At 41.4% G+C, this 23,077-nt stretch overlaps 2 protein-coding genes across 4 annotated transcripts in view; one reads left to right on the top strand and one right to left on the bottom strand.

Moving 5' to 3' along the window:
- The first annotated feature begins 2,517 nt into the window (after window positions 1-2,517).
- DYNLT1 (dynein light chain Tctex-type 1) lies at window positions 2,518-10,884 on the top strand. 2 transcript variants are annotated; one of them, XM_074948698.1, is made up of 5 exons: window positions 2,518-2,634; window positions 7,061-7,102; window positions 8,671-8,794; window positions 9,734-9,811; window positions 10,216-10,720. In XM_074948698.1, the coding sequence occupies exons 1-5, from the start codon at window positions 2,608-2,610 to the stop codon at window positions 10,284-10,286; spliced, it is 342 nt and encodes a 113-aa protein (XP_074804799.1). In that variant the 5' UTR covers window positions 2,518-2,607; the 3' UTR covers window positions 10,287-10,720. The 2 variants fall into 2 exon arrangements, with proteins under 2 accessions (XP_074804799.1, XP_074804800.1); XM_074948699.1 differs by lacking the exon at window positions 7,061-7,102 and having other exon boundaries at window positions 2,529-2,634; window positions 10,216-10,884.
- Window positions 10,885-14,962: 4,078 nt separating this feature from the next.
- Window positions 14,963-23,077, bottom strand: part of TMEM181 (transmembrane protein 181) — a 57,834-nt gene continuing 49,719 nt past the window's right edge. For both annotated transcript variants that reach the window (XM_074948696.1, XM_074948697.1), the window contains exons 16-17: window positions 21,902-21,968; window positions 14,963-20,456 (exon numbers count right to left, since the gene is read on the bottom strand). In XM_074948696.1, coding sequence (XP_074804797.1) covers window positions 20,378-20,456; window positions 21,902-21,968 — 146 coding nt within the window. In that variant the 3' untranslated portion in view covers window positions 14,963-20,377. The remainder of the gene's footprint in view (window positions 20,457-21,901; window positions 21,969-23,077) is intronic.

Raw genomic sequence — 23,077 nt, 5'->3', positions numbered from 1 at the left:
AAGATAAGCCCATGAGGAACTATCTGCAGGATTTGGGCCTTCGTCTTTACTCCAGGGGCCTTTGTCTTTACTCCGGTGACGTTCTTATTGGAGTAGAAACTTATTGGCAGTCTTGCCATCCAACCTTAAACATTAAAAAATGAGTTGGGTCCCCCAAAATAATGATCGTTATTTTTAATCTCATGATTTTTAAGACAAATTTTGGATTCTTTTTGTCTTTTGGTTTTTGAGCCTGTCAGGTCCACTCGGGTCACGTTTTCAAGCTTTCCGCAACAGCCATGAAGACCAGACACATTCCCCCACCCCCCCTTTTTTTTTAAAATGAAAGCTGAGATTCTCATGTGGGAGACTTGAGATGAAATCACAAGAGTTGACATCTCTGGATCTGTTATGATTCCATCATATCTCAGAATCTTCCATCCAAAGCCTCTGATGTGCTTTATCAACATAAAAACTCACACCACCTCTGGGGGAAAAGCTACTTGGGCACCCCTGGCAGGATTTGAGGCCAGACACAAAGGGCCAAGTTGCATGGGGTGTAAACCAGAGAACAATCAGCACAGATGTGTTTGGGGATAAGTCACAATGGGGAGAACTCCAAACACATCTCACTAAGACCAACCTTGCCAGCAGTGCCCGCTGGATTTTTTTAAAAAGCTTTTCATTAAGGCAAAGTTACCACCCGTCTGTTACTATTCCCTGCTCCGGACCAGGGTAGCAGTCACAGAACTGGGCTCCGGCTCGCCGGCTGAGGAGCCCCCCCCACCTCCGAGCACACTAGAGAGGGCGACCACATTGCTAAAAAGGTTTCAGAGTAACAGCCGTGTTAGTCTGTATTCGCAAAAAGAAAAGGAGGACTTGTGGCACCTTAGAGACTAACCAATTTATTTGAGCATGAGCTTTCGTGAGCTACAGCTCACTTCATCGGATGCATACTGTGGAAATTGCAGAATACATTATTATATACACAGACACCATGAAACAATACCTCCTCCCACCCCACTCTCTTGCTGGTAATAGCTTATCTAAAGTGATCATCAAGATGGGCCATTTCTAGCACAAATCCAGGTTTTCTCACCCTCCGCCCCCCCCCACAGACAAACTCACTCTCTTGCTGGTAATAGCCCATCCAAAGTGACCACTCTCTTCACAATGTGTATGATAATCAAGGTGGGCCATTTCCTGCAGGAATCCAGGTTCTCTCACCCCCTCACCCCCCTCCAAAAACCACACACACAAACTCTCCTTACAACGTGCATGAAAATCAAGGTGGGCCATTTCCAGCACAAATACAGGTTTTCTCACCCCCCCACCCCCATACACACACAAACTCACTCTGCTGCTGGTAATAGCCTATCCAAAGCGACCACTCTCCTTACAACATGCATGAAAATCAAGGTGGGCCATTTCCAGCACAAATCCAGGTTTTTTAACCCCCCCCAACTCATTCTCCTGCTGGCAATAGCTCATCCAAACTGACCACTCTCCCCACAATGTGCATGACAATCAAGGTGGGTGGAGGGTGAGAAAACCTGGATTTGTGCTAGAAATGGCCCATCCTGATGATCACTTTAGATAAGCTATTACCAGCAGGACAGTGGGGTGGGAGGAGGTATTGTTTCATGGTGTCTGTGTATATAATAATGTATTCTGCAATTTCCACAGTATGCATCCGATGAAGTGAGCTGTAGCTCACGAAAGCTCATGCTCAAATAAATTGGTTAGTCTCTAAGGTGCCACAAGTCCTCCTTTTCTTATTGCTAAAAAGCTGGCCCCTCCGTGGGCTCTGGCGCAGATCCGTGGAGTGAGAGCTTCTCCCAGGCCAGGCCGCGCATTACTGCCCCACTCCTGCAGCCGGGGCCCGGGCAATGCAGAGTCCTGCGGATGGTGAGGGCGGGGGGGGGGGGGCTGCGCCAGCTGCCGCACGCGCGAGCAGGCCGGCCGTGGCACATGGCCAACGGGTCCCAGGAGCGGGCAGCGAGGCTCACGCCACGCCTTGGCAAACCCAGCCCAGCTGGGCCCAACCCGGACCGGGCCTCTGGGTAACTCAGGAGGGGGTCCGGGTTACCGTGGAAACCGACAACGGCCCCCCCGTATCACGTGGGAGGCGTTGGGCGGGGCCAAGCGCTGACTGACTGCTGTCACGAGATTAGGCTGTGGGGTAGGGAGGAAACGGCGCCTTTCCGGGCACCAGCGTATCCCAGCATGCACCGCCCTGCCTGTTGCTATAGCTGGGGAAAGGCGCCTGAAAGAGCAGGGTCGATTCCGCAGGCACAGGACGAGCTGCAAACTGGGAGGGGGTGGAGGCGTCGGATGCGCCGGCGCAAAATGAGCCGCTCGAGAATGGCGGAGGCAGATGTCGGAGAACAGAATGAGGTTGAATGCGCAGGCGCACTATAAGCAGGGCTCCGAGCCGCAGAGGGGTGTGAGGTAACTGAGAGCGTTGCGCCGCCGCGGTTGGAGCGGCGGGGACGTCAGTGGGCGGGGTGGGTGCGCAGGCGCGGCGCGAGCAGCCCGCGGTTGGCGGAGAGGTTATCAGGGGGGCGGGGCCGCGGTGTTTGCTGCAGGCTGGCGGCGTGAGCGGCTGCGGTCCGAGCCGGAGGAAAGATGGACGAATTGCAGTCGGGGGAGGAGGTAACAGCTCGGGCAGCGGGGCAGGGGTCCCGGCGAGGAGCCTTCTAGGGGCGCAGGGATCCCCTGTTCGCATCGCTGCCGCCCTTCCCCGACACACACGGTGGTTGGGGGCGGGCGGGCGGTGTTGCTAGGAGACCCACCCTCCGCTCTCCTGGGCTGCTCCGGGGGAGGGGGCGAGCTAAGCGTCCGGGGGCAGGGGGAGCCTCGCGCGTTCCCGGAATCCCCAACGGCCGGAGCGTGCCCGAGCTCCAAACGGGCTTCCCCTGGCTCGTGCATTGCCCGTGTCGCGGGGGGCGGGGCTGCTGCAGCCCCGGGGCGTAACGCCCAGTGCCCCCTCCTCAGTGCTTGAGAATCCCGGGCAGGGGGAGCCGAGCCTTTGTGTTCTCCATGTGGCAGCGCGGTGCTGCCGCTACTGCCGGTTGCTTGCAGGAGCAGGGTGCCATTTGATTAACGAGTACGACACATCCAAGGAATAATAAGTTGGCGTCCTTGTGGCACCTTAGAAACTAACCCATTTATTTGGGCATAAGCTTTCGTGGCCTAAAACCCGCTTCATCAACCTGTCACCAAGGAATAACGTCTCCCAGAACCGCATGCCCGCTGTGGGGTTTTGATAACCTCACAAACCAAGTGAATGAAGCTTGATTAATCCAAGTCTTAACATAGAATTCAAGCTTTAACTCTTTGCACATTAATGGTCATTGAAATATCTCACTAAGCAATATTCCCACACCCTGTCCCAATGTCGCTTTTGTGTCTCTGTATCTTGGGTACCCCTTTATCTTTCAGCCTTCTTCTATGCCCATCTTATTTTCTTCTATCCTGAAAGTTTCTGTTTCAACACTCTTTTGTAGGCTATGATAGAGAAATATCGTAATAGACATTTTTCTGACATATTTCAGAGTAACAGCCGTGTTAGTCTGTATTCGCAAAAAGAAAAGGAGTACTTGTGGCACCTTAGAGACTAACCAATTTATTTGAGCATGAGCTTTCGTGAGCTACAGCTCACCAAAGCTCATGCTCAAATAAATTGGTTAGTCTCTAAGGTGCCACAAGTACTCCTTTTCTTTTTCTGACATAACTACTGAACAATAGACTCCTGTCATTGTATGAACTTCATGATTGCATTAAGTGCACAGAAATGTCACAGAGCATAGAAGCTTGAGCACAAAAGCAAGGGCATGCTGAATTAAGCCAGATAAACCTCGCAGTTGTGCCTCAATTTTGCAGCACACAGACATTTTCTTTCATTTCAGGTGAACGAGCCCCTGATGGCATGGCTAATGTGATTAGGTCCTATGATGGTGTCACTTGAATAAATATGTGGACAGAGTTGGCATCACGCTTTGTTGCAAGGATAGATTCCTGGGTTAGTGTTTTTGTTGTGTGGTAATTCCACCATGATTTCAACAATTTCCATCCCACCATCAACCTCAGCCTAGACCAGTCCATACAAGAGGTCCATTTCCTGGACACTACTGTGCTAGTAAGCGATGGTCATGTAAACACCACCCTATACCAGAAACCTACTGACTGCTATACTTACCTACATGCCTCCAGCTTCCATCCAGGACACATCACGTGATCCACTGTCTACAGCCAAGCTCTAAGATACAATTGCATTTGCTCCAATCCCTCAGACAGAGACAAACACCTATAAGATCTCTATCAAGCATTCTTAAAATGACAGTACCCACCTGCTGAAGTGAAAAGACAGATTGACAGAGCCAGAAGAGTACCCAGAAGTCACCTACTACAGGACAGGCCCAACACAGGAAAATAACAGAACGCCACTAGCTGTCACCTTCAGCGCCCAACTAAAACCTCTCCAGCGAATCATCAAAGATTTACAACCTATCCTGAAAAATGATCCCTTGCTCTCACAGATCTTGGGAGACGGACCAGTGCTCGCTTACAGACAGCCCCCCAACCTGAAGCAAATACTTACCAGCAACCACACAACAGAACCACTAACCCAGAGCCCGATGTAAGCTCTGTCCACATATTTATTCAAGTGACACCATCATATGACCTAATCACATTAGCTATGCCATCAGGGGCTTGCTCATCTGCACATCTACCAATGTGAGAGATGCCATCATGTGCCAGTAATGCCCCTCTGCCATGTACATTGGCCAAACCGGACAGTCTCTACGCAAAAGAATAAATGGACCCAAATCTGACATCAGGAATCATAACTCTCAAAAACCGGTAGGAGAACACTTCAACCTCTTTGGCCACTCAGTAAAAGATTTAGGGGTGGCAATTTTGCAACAGAAAAGCTTCAAAAACAGACTCCAGCTAGAAACTGCTGAGCTTGAATTAATATGCAAACTAGATACCATTAACTTGGGTTTGAATAGAGACTGGGAGTGGCTGGGTCATTACACATATTGAATCTATTTCCTTAAGCTAAGTATCCTCACACCTTCTTGTCAGCTGTCTAAATGGGCCATCTTGATTATCACTACAAAAGTTTTTTTTTTTTTTTTTTTTTTTCCGCCTGCTGATATTAGCTCATCTTAACTAATTAGCCTCTCACAGTTTGTATGGTAACTTCCAACTTAGTGTGTGTGTGTGTGTATACACACACACAATCTTACTATATGGTCCATTCTGTGCATCCGATGAAGTGAGCTGTAGCTCACGAAAGCTTTTGCTCTAATAAATTAGTTAGTCTCTAAGGTGCCACAAGTACTCCTGTTTTTGCGGCTACAGACTAACATGGCTGCTATTCTGAAACCTGTATTATAACTTGTGACTACCATACCTGAATCAATGATTATTTGGTTAACACATTAGTGCTGTCCAAGAGACCACCAGTTCAGTAAACTTTGTTTGTATTTGTTACCAAGACTTGCTTTTTAAAAAGTACTGATTCTGTGAAGATTAGTACACACAGATTATCAATTGTCTTCCCCTTTACAATTTCATATGGGAGAAACATATAATTTTATAAGCCTCCGATATCAGGAAATGTGACTGTAACATAATGGTCATGTTTATTTAAATATTCTAGAACCTTTTCTTTTTTCAAGGAAGTCTAGTATGAAAACGTTAATGATTAGACTGAGAATCTAAATGCACAAGTCAAGAAGGTCAAAATTATGGATTCTACAGCAGAAGTAACTTAGTTTCATTACACATACACAAAGGTACAAATTTCCCAGTTTTCTGTTGGGACACCACATTGTTAACAGAATCCATCAACCAGAAAGCTGGCTTTCTTATTTTTTAATGAAGATTACATTGCCACCATTCCCCCTTTTCTCCCTCTCCCCTCCCCTGTTTTTATTAATTATTCAGGACAGAGGAACTGATCCATCTTCATTCATAAAACATAATCTCATGTCAAGGGTTGACTACAGGCTCTTTGGTCTCTAAAGATATTTTGCAAGGGTCAGGTGGAATAAAACAATACTGTAACAAGTAAGGAATAAAGACACTTAATGGAACTGTATCAAGGAGAAACACATTATCCCGTTGCGCATATACACACATGGCCAGTTTGACCGTGTCACTTTCCTGTTCTGCACCCACTTAGCAAACTTGATCTTGATGTTCTTTCTCAGGCAAAACTTCAATTTTACCAAGCTCAGTCATTTTACTATTACCCTAAGTATCTTCATTCCAATTTTTCCTGTTTTCTCCATCAGTAGTCACGTCAGATTGTAAGCTGTTTGGAGCAGAGGTTATTTCATGTGTATACAGAGTCTAGCATTACTTGTGCCCTAATAGGAGCCTTGATACTACCACGATACAAACAACCTCGACTTCCAAGCAGAACTGCAAACATGTTTTAAAAAGTTGTGGGGAGCCAGGAGATAGCTACCTACATGGAAGAGAACTTCAACAGAATAGTAAAGGTGGAGTGGGGAGGGACATGTCCCCCTCTCCGTAAGGTTGCATCTGTGCTGTCTGCTTTTAACCTTTGTGTCTAACTGTAAATTGTAGTCTTAGATTTGAGTATATGTACTCAAGGACTGAGTTACTCAAGAAATCATAACTCCCTTTCCTGGCTTGTTGAAAGTCTTGATTGTTGCATTGTATAGACATAGTTAGTATCATGCCACTGTCCTCCAAAAAGAATGGAACTGCTCAAAATAGAACTAATATGCTGAATTTTATTGTAAAAATGAAATAAGTCAGCTAAAATCTTACTTAATTCCATCCTAATCCAAGTGATAAGAAATATTTTATTAGCAATGAGTAGGCAAAGTACTGATTCAATCCAGTGAGAAGCCTAATTAAATGTAAACAAGAAAGTTGATTTATGTCTGACAGACTAACCGTCTAAATTATCCTAAAAAATGTACTTACTAGCTAAATTTCCACTAATGAAACTTGTACTCGCAACTAGGAACTGGCTCTGAAACATTTAAAAGTATTCATTTATTTAAAATTCTACCTCTGAATTTTTCTGTAGACTTCTTTTGTTATTGATGAAGTGAGTAACATCGTTAAAGAGGTAAGAAGTTACCAAATGTCGTCTTGTCATGTGAAAATGTAACCTTGTATGCCCTATTTTTGTGTTATGCTATTTTCTCTCAATAGTTTCTTTGTGTACAAAAAATCTTCCAACCAATACATTGATTAGTATTAGAAATAGATATTACATAGGTTATTCAGTTTTCTATTAAGATTGATACCAGTTAATAAGTCTGTTTGGAAAAATCTATTTAAGTATTGTTATGAACTTAAAATATATTTGATATTTAGAGTATGTTCCTCTTCTAGTGTGAACCTGCCTTTCCTCATATTAATTCCTAGATGGTGGAAATTACATGAATAAAGTGAAACTTACGCAGAAGGGCGTAAGCTCCATTTAAAACTCTTAGCATAAAGAGCTTTGCACAGGCCTTCTGCACAAACAGAAATTTCACTTATAAATGTCTCACCTTTCAGGATTTTTTCCTCAAAGATAATGTATGAGCTACATATTTGATTTAGACACTTTAAAGTGTATTTGAGATAAATGCCCTGTAGTTGAAGTTGCTAAGAAACTTGCATCTTGTCTACAAATCTTCAGAGGCGTTTGTTTGTGGCAACCACTTTTCCTGTTGTAGAAATTCAATGAAATGGCAAGTAGATGGGATTATGACACATTGGAGAGTTTATTTGGTTACTGTACAACAAAACAAAGTTACAGATTAATGTAGTCCTAATTAAGTGGAGTTACTGTCAATGAATTGTGCCCATTTAACATGTCTCTTACAAATTTTGGAAGGCCCCTTTCATATACTGTGTATTTTTTTCCTACACACTAAGTGAATTAGTTCTTTGATTTTATTTTTTTAAGGAAGCAAACTAAAGCTTCTGTAAGAAAAGTGCATGACCTAAAAATACCCATTTTAGCCATAAAAAGTGTGTGCCTCCTTACTTTGAAAATGTACACCATTAGGTACAAGTGAGAATCAGTACCTATAAGTAGTGGAATTTCTTCATACTTGCTTTTCTTAAATAATCTTCAGTCACGTGGTCTGTCTTATTTTACTACACCAATAGCCAGAAGTAACAGGATTTAAAAAAAAAAAATTCTTATCAAGACTACTTCAAAGTTTAAGCACAGTTTAAATTCTACTTTCAGATCCAGCTCTCTGCACAGTCATACAGCAGTACCAAACATGTATGTGTGAATATCTATGCTTGTGATTCCAAATGTTTCCAGTCACTCTAGTTCTGTTGCAAATGCAAGTAACACTTTTGTAGTTCATAATGCATATTTGGGATTCTGCAGTAGGGGTTTGAGAAAAGCAGGAATACAAATTAAAATCAAAGGCTAAGGTAAAACCGTTGACGACGACATGCTAACAAAGAGCAAATCATTTGGAGTGCTTTGTTCTTAAATAGTAGGTATGTGGTAAAAGTATTTTTAATGTATACCACTGCTACAGACTCTGGCATCTTCAGTGCTAGTTAACTTGGGGTTTTCCATAAACTGAATTCCAATGTGTTAAAAACATGAAGCACTTTAGTTAAAATTAGAGGTCTAAGCTGGATAGTGGCAACAGATATATTTCTGTTTGTCACTTTTAGGCTATAGAAAGTGCAATAGGTGGCAATGCCTATCAACACAGCAAAGTGAACCAGTGGACTACAAGTGTGGTAGAACAAACTTTAAGTCAACTTACAAAGCTGGGGAAACCTTTCAAGTATATTGGTAAGTTTGTGCTGCTATATTGGCTTTATTGACTATACCAGAAGACTGAAATGTAAGCAGTCTATTAGTGAGATTTATTTAAAGATGAATGCAAAACTTTTCATAAAAACTTGTCTCCTAAACTAGTAACAGTACATTATATTTTAGTTATAAACTACGAATATACAAACTATAAAATCAGCTTTATTTACTTGTTAAGTATTTAGCATCAGTCTGTGGAAGATTAAACAGTCTGGCACTAGTATCTTGCATGCTGTTGATTTTGCTGCCTTTGCCCCCAAGAAGAGGTAGGAATATTGTTCCCCTTTCAGGAGGGGGGCTGGGAGAAGTGAAACATAGATTAAGTGACTTGCCCAGCATTCCACAGGAAGTATGTGGCAGAACTGGGGAAAGAATCCCCATCTCTTGTCACATTTCACTGCCTTAACCACAAGACCATCCTTCCTATTACAGGTTATAGACTTATTTATTTGTATTACCATAGTGCCTATGAGTCCCAGTCCTGGACCGTGACCCCATTGTGCTAGGTGCTGTACAAATGGGGGGGGGAAAGCCTTTCCCTGTCCCAAAGATCTTTGTCTGTCTTGAGCTGTTTGGGGGTTTATGTAGATGATGGCCAGGGCTGACTTTTTTGGGACACCTTTGAAGTGTCCGTGTTAGCACCTTAGCTTTTTCTTGCTTTGTTTTTTAGTGCTTTTTTATTTATTATGTTGTACCATTTGACATGTAAGGGTCTGCATCTTTTTGCCAGGAAGTTTTTACAGTAAATTGCATTCATGTGGATATTGTATGTAGTGAATTTGAGTTCATAGACATAGGGGACTGATAACACAAATGCTAGTTTAATGCTAAAACTAGGCACTGATGTAAGCTGTTGATGATGATGATGATAATAGTCAATTTGGTTCTCTAATGGAAGCTTCCTTTGTGTGTTAACAGTGACCTGTGTGATTATGCAAAAAAATGGTGCTGGCCTTCACACAGCAAGCTCTTGTTTCTGGGATAACACCTGTGATGGTACAGAAGCGACTTAATTTTCTTTCTTAAAAATAGCAACTTTTCATAAATGTTCTCATGCTAGAACTTGTTTTTATTTTCAAGATTCTGTTGCCTTATCTCAGATAAGACTGACAATCTTAAACTACTATTTTGGAGCAGCGTGGTACGGATTAAACTGCCTTTGGGGGAAAGGAGGGGCAAAAGTCTCCAAAGCAGGAGGCTTATAAATTTATTTTGATACATGTGAAGTTAGCAGCTAATTTCTTTTTTTAAAAATGCACAGCTTAACTACTGAGACAGCTTCACTCTTTCTTGATTAAAAAGTGAAACTTTCAAATTCTATTTTTAATATAGATGCCTGATCATGATATGGGGAAGCATGCATAACTTCTTGGTTTTAAATACTTTCTCTTCTGCTGTAGGAAACTGCACTGTGAGATGGGAGAATAAGACTATGTACTGTATTATCAGTGTCTTTGGACTTGCAATATAATTGCCTTGGAACTGCTCAGACTTCTACGGATTCTTTTCTTCAGCACTTCCATTTCATAATCTGTTCAAACTGAATACACTTTTGTTTTTAATGTACTTTTTTATGTAGTTCTTTCAAATGTAGAAATGTGAAAACACTAGTCATGTGCTGTTACAAGGACTACACATTTGATCTTTATTGCACCAGTGTTGCTAGACTGTCTTAACATTTCAAGGGCTTCTCAAGGTGCTAATAAAAAAAAAAAAACAACAAAACCCTGAAACCTGCTGCAATGTAAAGGTTTCTTTAGCTTTATTCTCTGAAACTAATTTAAATAAGAATTTTCACACTTTGTACTTTTTGGTTAGCATTAAATTATTGAAGTTCATAACTTTGTGTGACTCTTCTATTGAATTCAACTGTTTTGTGTTTTTTGGGGTTTTTTTGGTAGGGGAAGTTGAAGGGAATAACTTTTCATTCTCTTCAATAACTACTTGTTTTCAAGGTGTATGTCATACTTAATCTCTGTAGACAATCTGCCTACCCTGAAGTGTATGCAGAATTGCAAAAATCTTATTTGAGACAATACGCTTGAAATGCCACCATGGTAAAGACTAAGTGAGCAAAGGCACAGTCTAAAAAGATTATCTGATCTTCTCTCTGCTGCATTGAACACTGGTCCCAAGAATGCATTTCTTTGATATAGTAATTCAGTAATTTTGTGACCACCTTCTGCACCATCTGTGTTAAACAGGAGGGATCAAGAAGATCTGAGGCATCTACTATGGTCCAGTCCTATCTCATCCAAATGGCCTAGCAGACATCTGAAACGTGGGTTAAATTGAAGTGCTATTAACTAACATTGGGTTATGTGGGGGACACAGGGATTTGGATAACTAGAATTTTTCAGATAAAACAAATGCAGATAAGTGGAATGATAGTTTCTCTGGTTCTCTCTACAACTCTTTTATAGTTAAAGTAGAGGTTTTCAAAGTCAGCAAGCTTAAAAGAAAAAGGACTGCTGTGTCCCTTCTGAATGTTTGTGGGACCTGGGGTTGTACATGGTTTTTTTTGTGTCTTTCTGTATGTGAAACGTATTTCCCAGTGGAAAAAACTGGATACACACAAACCAAAAGAAATGTATATCCTATACTATTCAAGATGTTAATCTTGCCTTCTAAAATAGTAATCAGATGTGTTTAACCATTAGTTCACTTGCAGAAATGTGCTCTAGTTATCACTTGTGTCCTCAAATGTCATGGGGCATCTGTATTGAGTCTTCATTTTTGCATTATGCAATGATGTATTGTGAACACTTATATCTAATAAAAATGACCTACATATCTATAAAAGCAACTTCCACAGCACACCCAGAAACATGCAGGCCTGTGCTGGTTTCAACCTCCTAATGAACTGCTTCTGCAAAATTATTTAAATGGTTAAGGGTTTACAGAATCAGGCCCTAAACCAACAGTGCAGTGTGTAAAGAGGATTGAAACTGTTGTATTTTCCGCTTGGTTAGTATCCTTCAAAACAGGAGACTGAAGAGGGCTATAAAGCCAGCTGCTAGTGGAATGATTTGGCTCTTTATGCCTCTATTGCTCTTGCAGATTGGTATGAGGGACAGCCATAATTTTCACTTCTCTAAGTGCTGCTGATGGTTTCTGGTGCAGTATGCTGTCCCCCAACAAGTCACAGTGTCTATGCAGATATATAGGGGTACATGTTGATCGACTAGTTAAACCAGAGGTGGGCAAACTATAGGCCACATCTGGCCCCTGGGACCATCCTGCCCAACCCCTGAGCTCCTGGCTGGGGAGGCTAGCTGCTGGCCCCTTCCCCACAGCCATGCTGTTGGGCAGGAGCACTCTGGCCCACTGCTTCTGTTGGGCAGCACAGCTTGCACCTGCCCACCTCCCAGGCTTTTTAATAAGCCAGTTCCACTGCTCTGAGTGGCATGGTTGGATAAGGGGCAGACAGGGAACGGGGTGGGGGGATGGGGAGGTTGGATAGGCATGGGAGTCCTGGGGGGCCTGTCATGGGGCAGAGGTGTGAATAGGGGTTGGGGCAGTCAGGGAGCAGGGTGGGGTGGATAGATGGGGCAGGGGTGTGGCTAAGGGTCAGGGGATTGTGGGGGGGTCCCAGGAGGGGGCAGTCAGGACAAGGAATGGGGGAGTTGGATGGGTTGAGGGCTCTGATAGGGGGCAGGGACTAGGCTGTTTGGGGAGGCACAGCTTTCCCTACCCAGCCCTCCATACTGTTTTGCAACCCCTTTGTGGCCCTTGAGCCAAAAAGTTTGCCTATCCCTGAGTTAAACATTGAATTATAGTGTTGAAGAGCTCTGTGAGCTCAAAAGCTTGTCTATTCCATTAACACAAGCTGATCCAATAAACCAATTAATTACCTCCCCTGCTTTGTCTAAGATCCTGAGTTCATCTTGGCTTCAGTGCCCCCATCTCAACTGAATGGTGAGATACATAGCTGGAATCTGTCTGGTTCATTTGTGGGTTAATATTGATAGGCTAGGTATTTAGTCCAAACACTTAGAATTCTATCAAATGCTTGAGCTGCTGCATATGTTAACCTTACTTGTAATGTCTATATTCCATATTGTAATAATTAAGCAAGTGCAATGTGAGCCTTTGACTGACACTATTAGTCACTGCAGAGGAGAGGGGTAATCAGTAGTGTGAGAAACTGCTCTTCTACAGAAATTGTTAGGCCCCCTCCCTATATCTAGATTGAGGAATAATGCAACAAATGGCCTAAAGAGACATTGGTATTCTGTTTGCCTCTGTGAAGATGAGTCATGGACATGGCCTTCTGAGTTACCAGCTGAGCACATGTGGTGGGGGGAAGAAGAACCACAAACAAAAGGAACTTAAGGTATGTCTACACTGCACTTGGGCCCAGGGGTTTAATTGTAGTGTAGACACTGGTTTAGGCCTCAGTCCAAGCTCTAGGACCCTCCCATCCCACAGGGTCTTAGGCCCCAGGCTTGAGCCTGAGCCCTAAAATAAACAGCCTCTTAGCCCAAATCAGCTGACATGCTAACTGCTGGTTTTTAAATGCAGCGTAGACATAGCCCAAGCTTTCTATGTTGCTGGGATCTTGGACAGGGGAATGAAGTTTCTTAGGCCCAAGCAAGAGATTCCCAGCAGCTTAGGTTAGCTTTTAAAGGACAAATAGAGGGTTCTATAATAAGCTTGTTCTATTACCTTTTTATAAAACAAAAACACTTGACTCACTCATTCATGTATCTACACGCAGCTGTACACCTAAACTGCTGCACCAGTGCCACTATAGTGCTTCAGTGGAGACAGCGCTATGCTGATGGGAGAGCTTCTCCTGTCAGCGTAGTTAATCCACCTCTGCACAAAGCAGTAGCTATGTCAACAGAAGCCCTCCTACTACCATAGATCACTGTCTACATCAGGGGTTAGGTCAGTTTGACTGTATCACACAGGGGTATGGAGTTTTCACACCCCTGGGCAATCATCGATGTAAGTCTGTTCATAGACCTGGCCTATATTTGCTTGCTTTAACCTTGTAAATAACTCGTTTCCTTTTTCCTCTGGAATAAAATTGTATTCAAGCATTGTCCTTGGTGTGAGCTTTAAGGTGCAATTGATCTGAGGTAAGTGACTGGTCCTTGGGGACTAGAAGTAAATGGAATATTGCCGAGTCTTGTTGTTTCTCAAGGGCCATCTATCACACAGATACTCACCTAAGTGGCAAGACAGTCCTTGGATAGGCTGGTTTATCTGACTGTTTAAGGCTATTAGTATGCCTGGAGTTTGCCCTTGAACTTCTGATCAATTTAGGGTTTGACACCTGGTTGTTTTAAGCAGTCCATCCTGGGAGGTCTTTAGTAATCTTGACTGAGGCTTAGACCAGGTTAGCCCAAGCAGCAGTATCTAATCAGAATGTAGTCTAGCCCAGCAGCTGAGTAATGCCTGTCACAGTAGCCAAAAAACAGCTCCAAGCCCACAACCCGCAGGCATGCTACCAGGCTTCTCTCTACATGCTATAGATGACACTGGGCTGAGGTAGTTAAAACAGTGTATTTTTCCTGACCCGTAGGGACCAGAAGGCATTTGATGAAATGGTAGTAATACACTCTCTTTCACGTTAGCTGGATATTTCTAAAATAAAGTACATTGAAATACTTGCCATTAGGTTCTAGGGTTAACATTGAGGTGGACAAAAGCTAGCCCCTCCCCAGTTTGTCTCTGCATACTCAGAGGACCTTGCTCATGTTTGTAAAGTCGTCTTTGCAATCTTAATGCTTAGGAATCAAAGTGATTGCTTAAGTTCTGCAAAAAATGTCAAAGCAGCTACATACCACATGAAACAGCTCACTAGAAATCCCCAGGTGAGCACTGCTTAGCTTGTTTGTTTTCCTAACTGCACAAATAATAAACCATCTCCAATCCTAGGTAGTTAAAAAGAATCTCTCCCTGTCTACACTGGTAACTATCAGCAATAGAAGTATTTAAACTCTTCCACTGCTAGGACAGTATCAGTTGTATGTATGCACACCAGGCTGTCTCTTGCACCTGTAAAGAAAAATAGTGCTAGGTTATCATCCCCTAATGAAAGGGAAAATGAAACCCAAATGCAGGTGTAAAGATATAGTATGAAAACTATTTATTAACATATTTAATACACAAAGTCTTCCATGTATCAGCACCCAGTTTTTGCTGAAGGAAAACAATCCGTTTTGCTTTGTATTCTATACCAGAAAGATTTCCAGTGTAAATAGATGATTTATTAACAAGTTTCCCCAAAACACAATACTAATGCATCCCATGCATACCTTCTCAAAGCAGTACCATATTTACAGCTTCTCATTAACAATGTTTATCTTACACATTCTATACCATTTTGGCATACCATAGTTTTACTTCATTTTACATATATTTACAAACTTTAAAAAATTAAGTTTTACAATAGCATGAGGGTTTTGGGTAGTGTATGGCAGTTACTGGCATGTTCAGAACATATGGCAAAAAGGGAACAAGCAGGCTTCTAATTCTCATTACAATAATTGCCTTTTGGCTTAAAGAAAGCGATCAAGTCCAGAATCCTTTCATTTCAAAACAATCTTCCCAAAGCAGTTCATGCTCTCTGTTAAACAGGATTTTCATTCTTAACCAAAGGTAGCAAAGATTTCTCTTCCCTAATGTATTCCTCTGGGTTATACTTCCCCTTCTTGGCCTTAAGAGTACAGGATATTAGTTTCCCAGCCAGCCTCAACACTGATGATGTCTTAAAGCCAATACAACAGCAAAAATGTGCATGAGAGTTCAGGAGCTAACAGTACGTGAATCACCAGTGTAGGCCCGAGACCTGATCAACACCCCCACCCCCACATATTAAACCAGCCTTGGGTGAAACTCAGGAAGTTCACCACTAAACTTGAAAAAAAGGAATGTTCTGCTGCTGCGAAAGCACCCCCACCTCAGAAGTGTCCCTAACAGTTATAACCACTTGGTTACAACCAAGTTGTAACATTGCTGGGAAATTAGGGAGGATACAGAAAGACACTCAACAAATGGTAAAATAAGCTCTGACCATCTGCACAAATAGAGAAGATCACAATTTGGGCATGAAAGTTAAAATGTAAAGAACTTGGGCATCAAGAAGGACAAATGGATGTCAGTGCATAATTGGTTAAAATGTTTGTTATTTAGGAGCATGGGATAATGTGATAGTTTTAGTATATTTGAAGGAGGGAGCTAGTTTTACCTATAGAATGTAAATGACAAACAATGCTCTTTGGGAACCATTTCCAGACTGCAGTTCATCAAGCTGCTGGAACTCTGACCCCTCTGTACAACCATGATGTGCAGAGGCATCGCAGGGAACTCCCAGATGAATGAATCCTAACTGGTCATTGGGTGAAATTTGTCTGTATATTGGAAGTGGTGAGCATAAGAGATTTCCTTGGTATATGGATTCTGGGTGTGTTGCTAATAGATGTTTAAAGCACAACTGTGTAAGGCTCCTTCACTGGGAAAAGGTTCCGTAGAGCCCTGAATCCCGAGGGAAAGGGTGGGTACTTAAATTGACCAGATTTCTTCCTGAGGCCCATGGGTAAGGATAACTATCCTTACACCTTACACCCTGAGCCCTCAGAAGGGATAGGGTGGGGGTGCCTCAATTGACTGGGTCACACCTTGAGCCCTCCATAGGGTATATGCAGGGTGCCCTAAATTGAGTAGGTAACACCAGGGCCAGTGATACTTGGCTTCTACACAATGCACCAGAAGGATTTTTGAAAGTAAAAAACCCTACATGTTGTAAAAGAGGGAGCATCTCATTTTTGCCGTAAGCCAATACATTGTGGATGTATTTTGTATACATTACTCATTTTCCTATGTTCCAATCTAATCATCATTCTTGAAAAGGTTTAATCTGGAATAATTACATGAAAGCCTGAAGTGTGTGTGTGTGTGTGTGTGGGGGGGTGTTTTAAAAACCCACCCCACTGTTTTTACTAGTTGTGTTTTAACAGCCCAGCACAAGTGCACTTTGACCTAACTGGTTCTTTGGGAAGAAAAAAATTCAGATTTGCAACATAAGAACATAAGAACAGCCATACTGGGTCAGACCAAAGGTCCATCCAGCCCAGTATCTGGTCTACCGCCAGTGGCCAATGCCAGGTGCCCCAGAGGGAGTGAACCTAACAGGTAATGATCAAAATGTACTTCTCTCATTGACTTTTCCCACTGGAAAACACACAGCTAGCCAAGTGAATTTCTTACATAGGTACCTTTCATTTAATCCTTGGGTCATAATAGCACACCACACTGTGCAGAGACACATGAATATAACTCCCCACAAAATATTTACAATCCATCTTGTTGCCACAAGAGAATTCCTCAGAATAATCTTTGGTTCCAAATTGTGTATCTGTGCAGTTTTCAATATTCATTGCCACAAGGCATGAAATATGTGATCTCTTGCTAGGGAGACTATTCTCCAGCCAGCCTTACTACTTCTGCCTATTTACTAGTTAAGTAGTGAATTTAATGCTGTGCTGCTTTAGCCAAACTTGCTAAGTTACACTAACATTTTTTTGAGTATAAAATACAATATGCATGAGTAGAGCCCAGCAAATCCGCAGATATCTATATCTGCGGGTGATTTTTTTTTAAGATCGTGGATGGATGAGGATCCAAATTTTATTTCTAAAGCCCTGCAAATCTGTGGATATCTGCTTTATATCCCTGGGTGCGGATATCCACAGATCATTTTTGCAGATTGGATGTGGATACAAATTTTGTATCTGCACAGTGCTCTATGCATGGGGAAAGGCAGTTCAATGCAGGATTTATACAAAAGAATTCATGAACAAGATAAATAACTTTGTTTTTTAAAGTGCACATTTCCCCATCCTATTCTTATTTTTGTTGCTCTAACGAGCAATGTAATAACAAAAAAGAATAATAAAGGGGAAAAAAAACAGCCTAGGAAAATTTTTCATTCTCAATACCATGATTTCTTGAAGTTGAATTTTTAAAAAAATGTTTTCTTTAGTTAATGGAATCCAAAACCATATTTTATAGTCAGACTTAATATACTGTATCACAAGCATTCTGGATTATAGTAAGCAGCATTAGTAAAACTCAAATATCCTACATGGAAAAATATTTTAGCAAATCAAAAAAATGACTTTTACAACAGGAATAAAATCGTATTAAAGTGCCAAAAAGCTTTGAATGCACAAAAGTAAAAATCTGCATAAACATAAAGGCCTGATCCTTGTGTCGCCGCCTCCCACCCCCGACTCCCATGAAAGTCCATGGAAATTTTAGGTGCACAGGGAATGTCAGTGACTGGATCTTGAGCTTGACTTTACAAAGTCAAACTCAAGTACAAGCAAGCCCTGGATTATTTTTGCTTTCTTATTTAAGAAAAAGAGAAGCCAGTCTGTTTTTCCATTGGATTAAAAAAGCATCTAAAACACAACCTTATATTAAAAAAAAAAAGTCTGTTAGCTAAAAGGAGTTGTTAAAGGTGCAACAACTACTGCAGTTTACAAAGACAATTTAACCCTGTCAGAATTTTTCCACATATTGTTACAAGTAACACCTACCATGCTAAGGGAAAAAAATCTATTTGTTCTATTTCTTTACTTTGTGCACATGACAGGAGTGGGCCTTCTCTTGGCTTTGGTCTACACTAGAGACATTTGCTGTGCTAGGTATCATTTCAACTTCCTAGTATGTTTGTTAAATTTCATAGCCACAAAATGGTTTACACAAGCATGCTAAATATATTTTGTATTCCACTTGCTTTCAGCTGAACTAAATGCTAATTTTGTCAGAACCATTTAAAATGCCACTGAGAATACACAACTAGCTGTAGTAGTTCAACTAGTCCTTCCACAGCACCCTGCTCAAGTCTCCCAGAATGCATTGCTCCTGAACATGAAACAGATACCCAGAGGTTATTGCAGAGGAAGTGGTTTAGGACAGTTTTAATGTGAATGCAAGACAAACCTGCAATGGTTCCCAATGCAATTCAGCATGTTCAGTGTGAACACAGTGAACATTTATGATTAAACCAGTTCAATTCCCTAGCGTAGACAGGTCTTTGCAAAAAGATCAAAATCACTCTTTGTTCTGTATATGTTGTCAATTTCCCCATTTGTTTGTGTGGGTATTTCATTTAGCAACAGGGAAGAGGAATAGGAAAAAAAAAAAAAAAAAAAAAAAAAGGTGATTGTGAAACCACAGGAAAACCCACAGAAAGACTCAGGGATAGCTGGCATACCTGAAAATACTAAACTTTAAAAAAAAAAAAAAATTAATAGAAATTGACAGCCTCCCTTTTAAAAACAAAGGGATACCATGGTAGGGAAATTGAAACACATATTTAAATATCATGAGCAGCAATATTCCAGTAAATATTCTGAAGTTCTGTAGCACACTGTTCTAACATAGCCTGAAAAGGTACAGTCAAAAAGATACTTGTAAGTAGCAGGCATTTTAAGTATAGCTATTTAGGGGTGTCTAAAGATGAAGAGGTTGAGCTATCTACAGAACATGCTGAAGAACACACTTTTGTACATTTGTTCAACATGTCATCAAAAGTGATTGTTCTTATAATATAAACTCTTTTCTTTTTAACAGCTATGAAAAGACTGCATGAAAAATCCTAATTTAGGAAAGGATCTAGCAATTAAAAGAAGGTGTCTGTTAAAAATATTAAGTTGTATATTGTACACTTTGTAGGAAATGTAACCATTTTCTCCCTCCTCCACCCCCAACACACTGATGGATTTCCAAACCAAGGTTTGCAAGTTTAAAATATTTAAACTCGACGTTTTAACTTATTTTTGTCTTATTTTGTTTTGCTCATTCTAAGAGAAACCCTTACAAATTATTTTGCACTACTGATTATATTATTCTGTTTACAAATTTAGGCCTCAACAGAACTTGAATATTTGTACCTGTCTCACATTCATAACTGTAGATATTTGAAAAACTTCCATTTTATGAACTCCAATCAATTACAGAGCTGACCACTGAACTGTGAATGCTTCCCCCTTGAAGCAGGAGCAATAAAGTTTGTGCTTTCTCAGAAATCAATGGAAATACCTGCCATTTCGCACCTCCAACTCAGGTGGGTAGGGTGAGGAAGGGAAGAAGAAAGAGAGGCACTTTCTCACCAGTGGACACTGTACACAATAGCTAACACAAGCTGCATCAGGAGTGAAGATGATGTGCTGTACATAATCCTCTAAAAACAAACAGCAAGGAAGCAATTTTAAATCAGCATATACTCAGTGACCCTCTTAGTTGGAACCAGACTCTGAAAGCCTCATTGTTTTAGCAGTCTGTTCTCCACAGAAATCCTGTATGTGACATTTTCTAAACCTAGTGTAAAGAGAGAATTTGGTTTCTTAGAAGCCTCCACCACAATCTTTTCAAGCATTTCCATTTTTCCTTCAGTTTTGTAAACAGAAATAAACAGGAAGTCCTTCCTTGGGAGATAGTGTTCAGTAGAAAGCAGACTCATAAGAAAGCCAAGGACGTGGTCATCTAGGAAAAACCTCAAGATCACTTTCATTCTCATAAGTAAGTCTCCTCCACATGAACTCAATCACTGTCTGATTCTTCCTTGTACTTGGCTCTAATGGCTTGACCATTCTGAAGTGGCATTTCTTCATAGTCACTCCTGTTAACAAACAGATATTTGTAAACATCCTGAATACAATGGCCAGCTACTTAGTTTCATGTAAACAGAAAAAAGGTACTAAGTCAGTTCTACAATAATTTGGGCTGTCAATTCACAACTGATACAAGTACATCATCATTCACTAGGATTCACTAATCCAAAAGAATGCATTTCAGTTAAGAGACGTGAACAATACACAATCCTAGTCTCCAAATTCTTCCTCAAGGTTTGCTTCTATGCCTTGTCTACACTTGCGGCAGCGTGTAGAATACAGGCACGACCCATGGAGCTACATGCCACAGTGAAAGACAGGCTTCGTCCACACTTGTCAGTGCAGTGCGTAGTGCAGGGAGGCAGTGGGCCACTGCTAAAAATAGAAGTGGAGATGTGGAAGGCACTGCTTGGGCATGTAGAGAGCCGTTTAGGGTACATACCCCCTAGGGGTTCAGGCATGTATAGCATTCTACTTGCATAAGCCACATCTCACCATCTAAACAGCTACTTACACCTGTGCTAGCTGGGTGTGCAATGTGTTACTTTACATGCCACTGTAAGTGTAGACTTGTCTTTACTGTGACACCTATGGGACTGCTGACAACAGCTAATCAGGAAGCAAGCTGGGACTTCTGCTACTGATCAAAACTAAACACACACACACGCAAAGACAAAAAAGCTATCACTACAAACTGCACATAACTAATCTATGCTAAACATGTTACATGTCCTCACTCTTTCACCTGTTGTGTGGCTTTTGTTGTTTGTTTTTGTTTTGTTTTTTTTTACAAAGTCTGTAAGCCCTCAAGGGTAGGAATTGTTTTTTACTGTGTGTTTGTCCAGCACCAACGGGACCCTGCCTGGGCCTCTAGATGCTATGTAAATACTAATACTACTGTCGAGTTCAGAATCTGAACTTAGGCAATTGCATCTGATTATTAATATTTTTAATGAATATTGGATACCTAAAATAGGAACTGTCCTGCCCTACAGCAGTGGCCATTTTAAGTATGGCCTAGCTCTCAACTTATTCCCTCCTACTGCAACCTGCATCCTGCCAACCTGACTCTAGCACTCGTTCCCCATCTACTCCCTTCTGCCAGCATATTCTCTTCCCAAAACCCGCCGTCCATATACTCCCCTCTCACTGCAGCCTGCCATTGTCCTCACACCTACAAGTCGGGAATGTACCTTTTAGTATCTGTCATGGCAGTCCCTTTTTAAACAGGAAAAAAAGAAGCCAAGATAGTATGAAATCTCATTACAATCATATTTTGGAGTAAAGTGACCCAAAATAGAAGACTCAAGCTACAGTTGTCCTCCATTCTGTAGTCAGTCTGTTTGGATTTTCAGTAAGAACCACCCACCAGGTCTGTAAACTTTTTACATTAAATACAGCAACTCCACACCCACTGAACCACCAACAGATTTTTCACAATTGTGTTACTTACCCATAAATCACATCATCATCTGAATCATTGAGCATAGAAAAGGCAGGATTGTCTTTCAACTGTGACTCTGGAAAATATAGATATGATTTCATTTAACCAGAAAATTGCATTCCTGACTTCAAACTTTTAGATTAGACTTTTATCCAGAACTGAAGGGAGAGACTTTGTAGTTTCCAAGGAAGTTATGACTGGGATCCAGCCTGGAGTTTTACCCTGGCAAGGAAGGGATTGGAACCTGTGATTTAAACTCTTCAACCCCCCTCTCACAGTATGTCAGCATTCACAACAGCTGAAGTTGACACCATTGTCTAAAAACCCCAGGAGGTGGATAGTCTTTATATTTTATTAGCATCATTATTTCTTCCCAGGTACAATTTCACCTGTCCACATTACTTATACCTGATATTTTAGAACACAACACATTAGTCAGTAAATAATCTGGTTGAAAAGGATAGGCAGATTTTATGAAACATTTCAGTCCCTTTCCCTTATTTATGACTGAAGTTCTGAAAGTAATGAAATCTAAGAATTGTTTGGTCATTAATGCCTATCTATCTAAGGTGTTATAACTTAGGGCAGAGTATTTTTCACTTTCACATAGGGAGGAGGAAGGTACAACTGTAATTTCATGCTGGAATGGAAGGATGCACACTCTCTTTCCACTGGCTGTCTACAATACTGCCTCTCCAGGTTTCCCAGCATAGGCCTGTGAAATCTAGGGGCTAAGTATATCCCTGATGTAGGTTGACAACTCCACTGAAGTCAGTAGAGTTACAAAGTGAAATCTGGCCCTAATGGTTTGTCACAAGATCCAATACCTTCTGCATGCTTTTTAATTCCTCTAGCCCAGGTACAGATGTAAATATTTGTTCCAAGCCAGCTAGCTAGTTGCATCTCCTATAACAGAAGTATGAGATTCCTGAAGCAGCTCCATTCATCTTAGTCCCAAAATCTGTTTAGTGAGAAACTGCTCTGCCCCAAACATAAGGCCCTCCACATGCATGTAGTACATGCTAGTTGCCCAGCATATTTACATTCAATGGTTAAAGCAGAAGACATCCAGTAAAATAAATAGCCGTTTTTATTATTGAGTATCCTAAAGCTATACAATATTAACAGGCACATACAATCCAATGTAGAATTTTCATGGATTAGATCGACACATATTTCTGTCAT

The sequence above is a fragment of the Natator depressus genome, chromosome 3 (assembly GCF_965152275.1).
Source record: "Natator depressus isolate rNatDep1 chromosome 3, rNatDep2.hap1, whole genome shotgun sequence".
Classification (NCBI taxonomy): Eukaryota; Metazoa; Chordata; order Testudines; family Cheloniidae; genus Natator; species Natator depressus.
Note: the sequence above shows the minus strand (reverse complement) of the source record. Positions and strands in the feature narration are given on the sequence as shown.

Excerpts from the sequence above, each read along its gene's own strand:
- DYNLT1 (XM_074948698.1), top strand. The coding sequence starts at position 2,608 with ATGGACGAATTGCAGTCGGGGGAGGAG. Across the intron at positions 7,103-8,670 it reads TGAGTAACATCGTTAAAGAG|GCTATAGAAAGTGCAATAGG; the intron begins GTAAGAAGTTAC and ends TGTCACTTTTAG. Across the intron at positions 8,795-9,733 it reads GAAACCTTTCAAGTATATTG|TGACCTGTGTGATTATGCAA; the intron begins GTAAGTTTGTGC and ends GTGTGTTAACAG.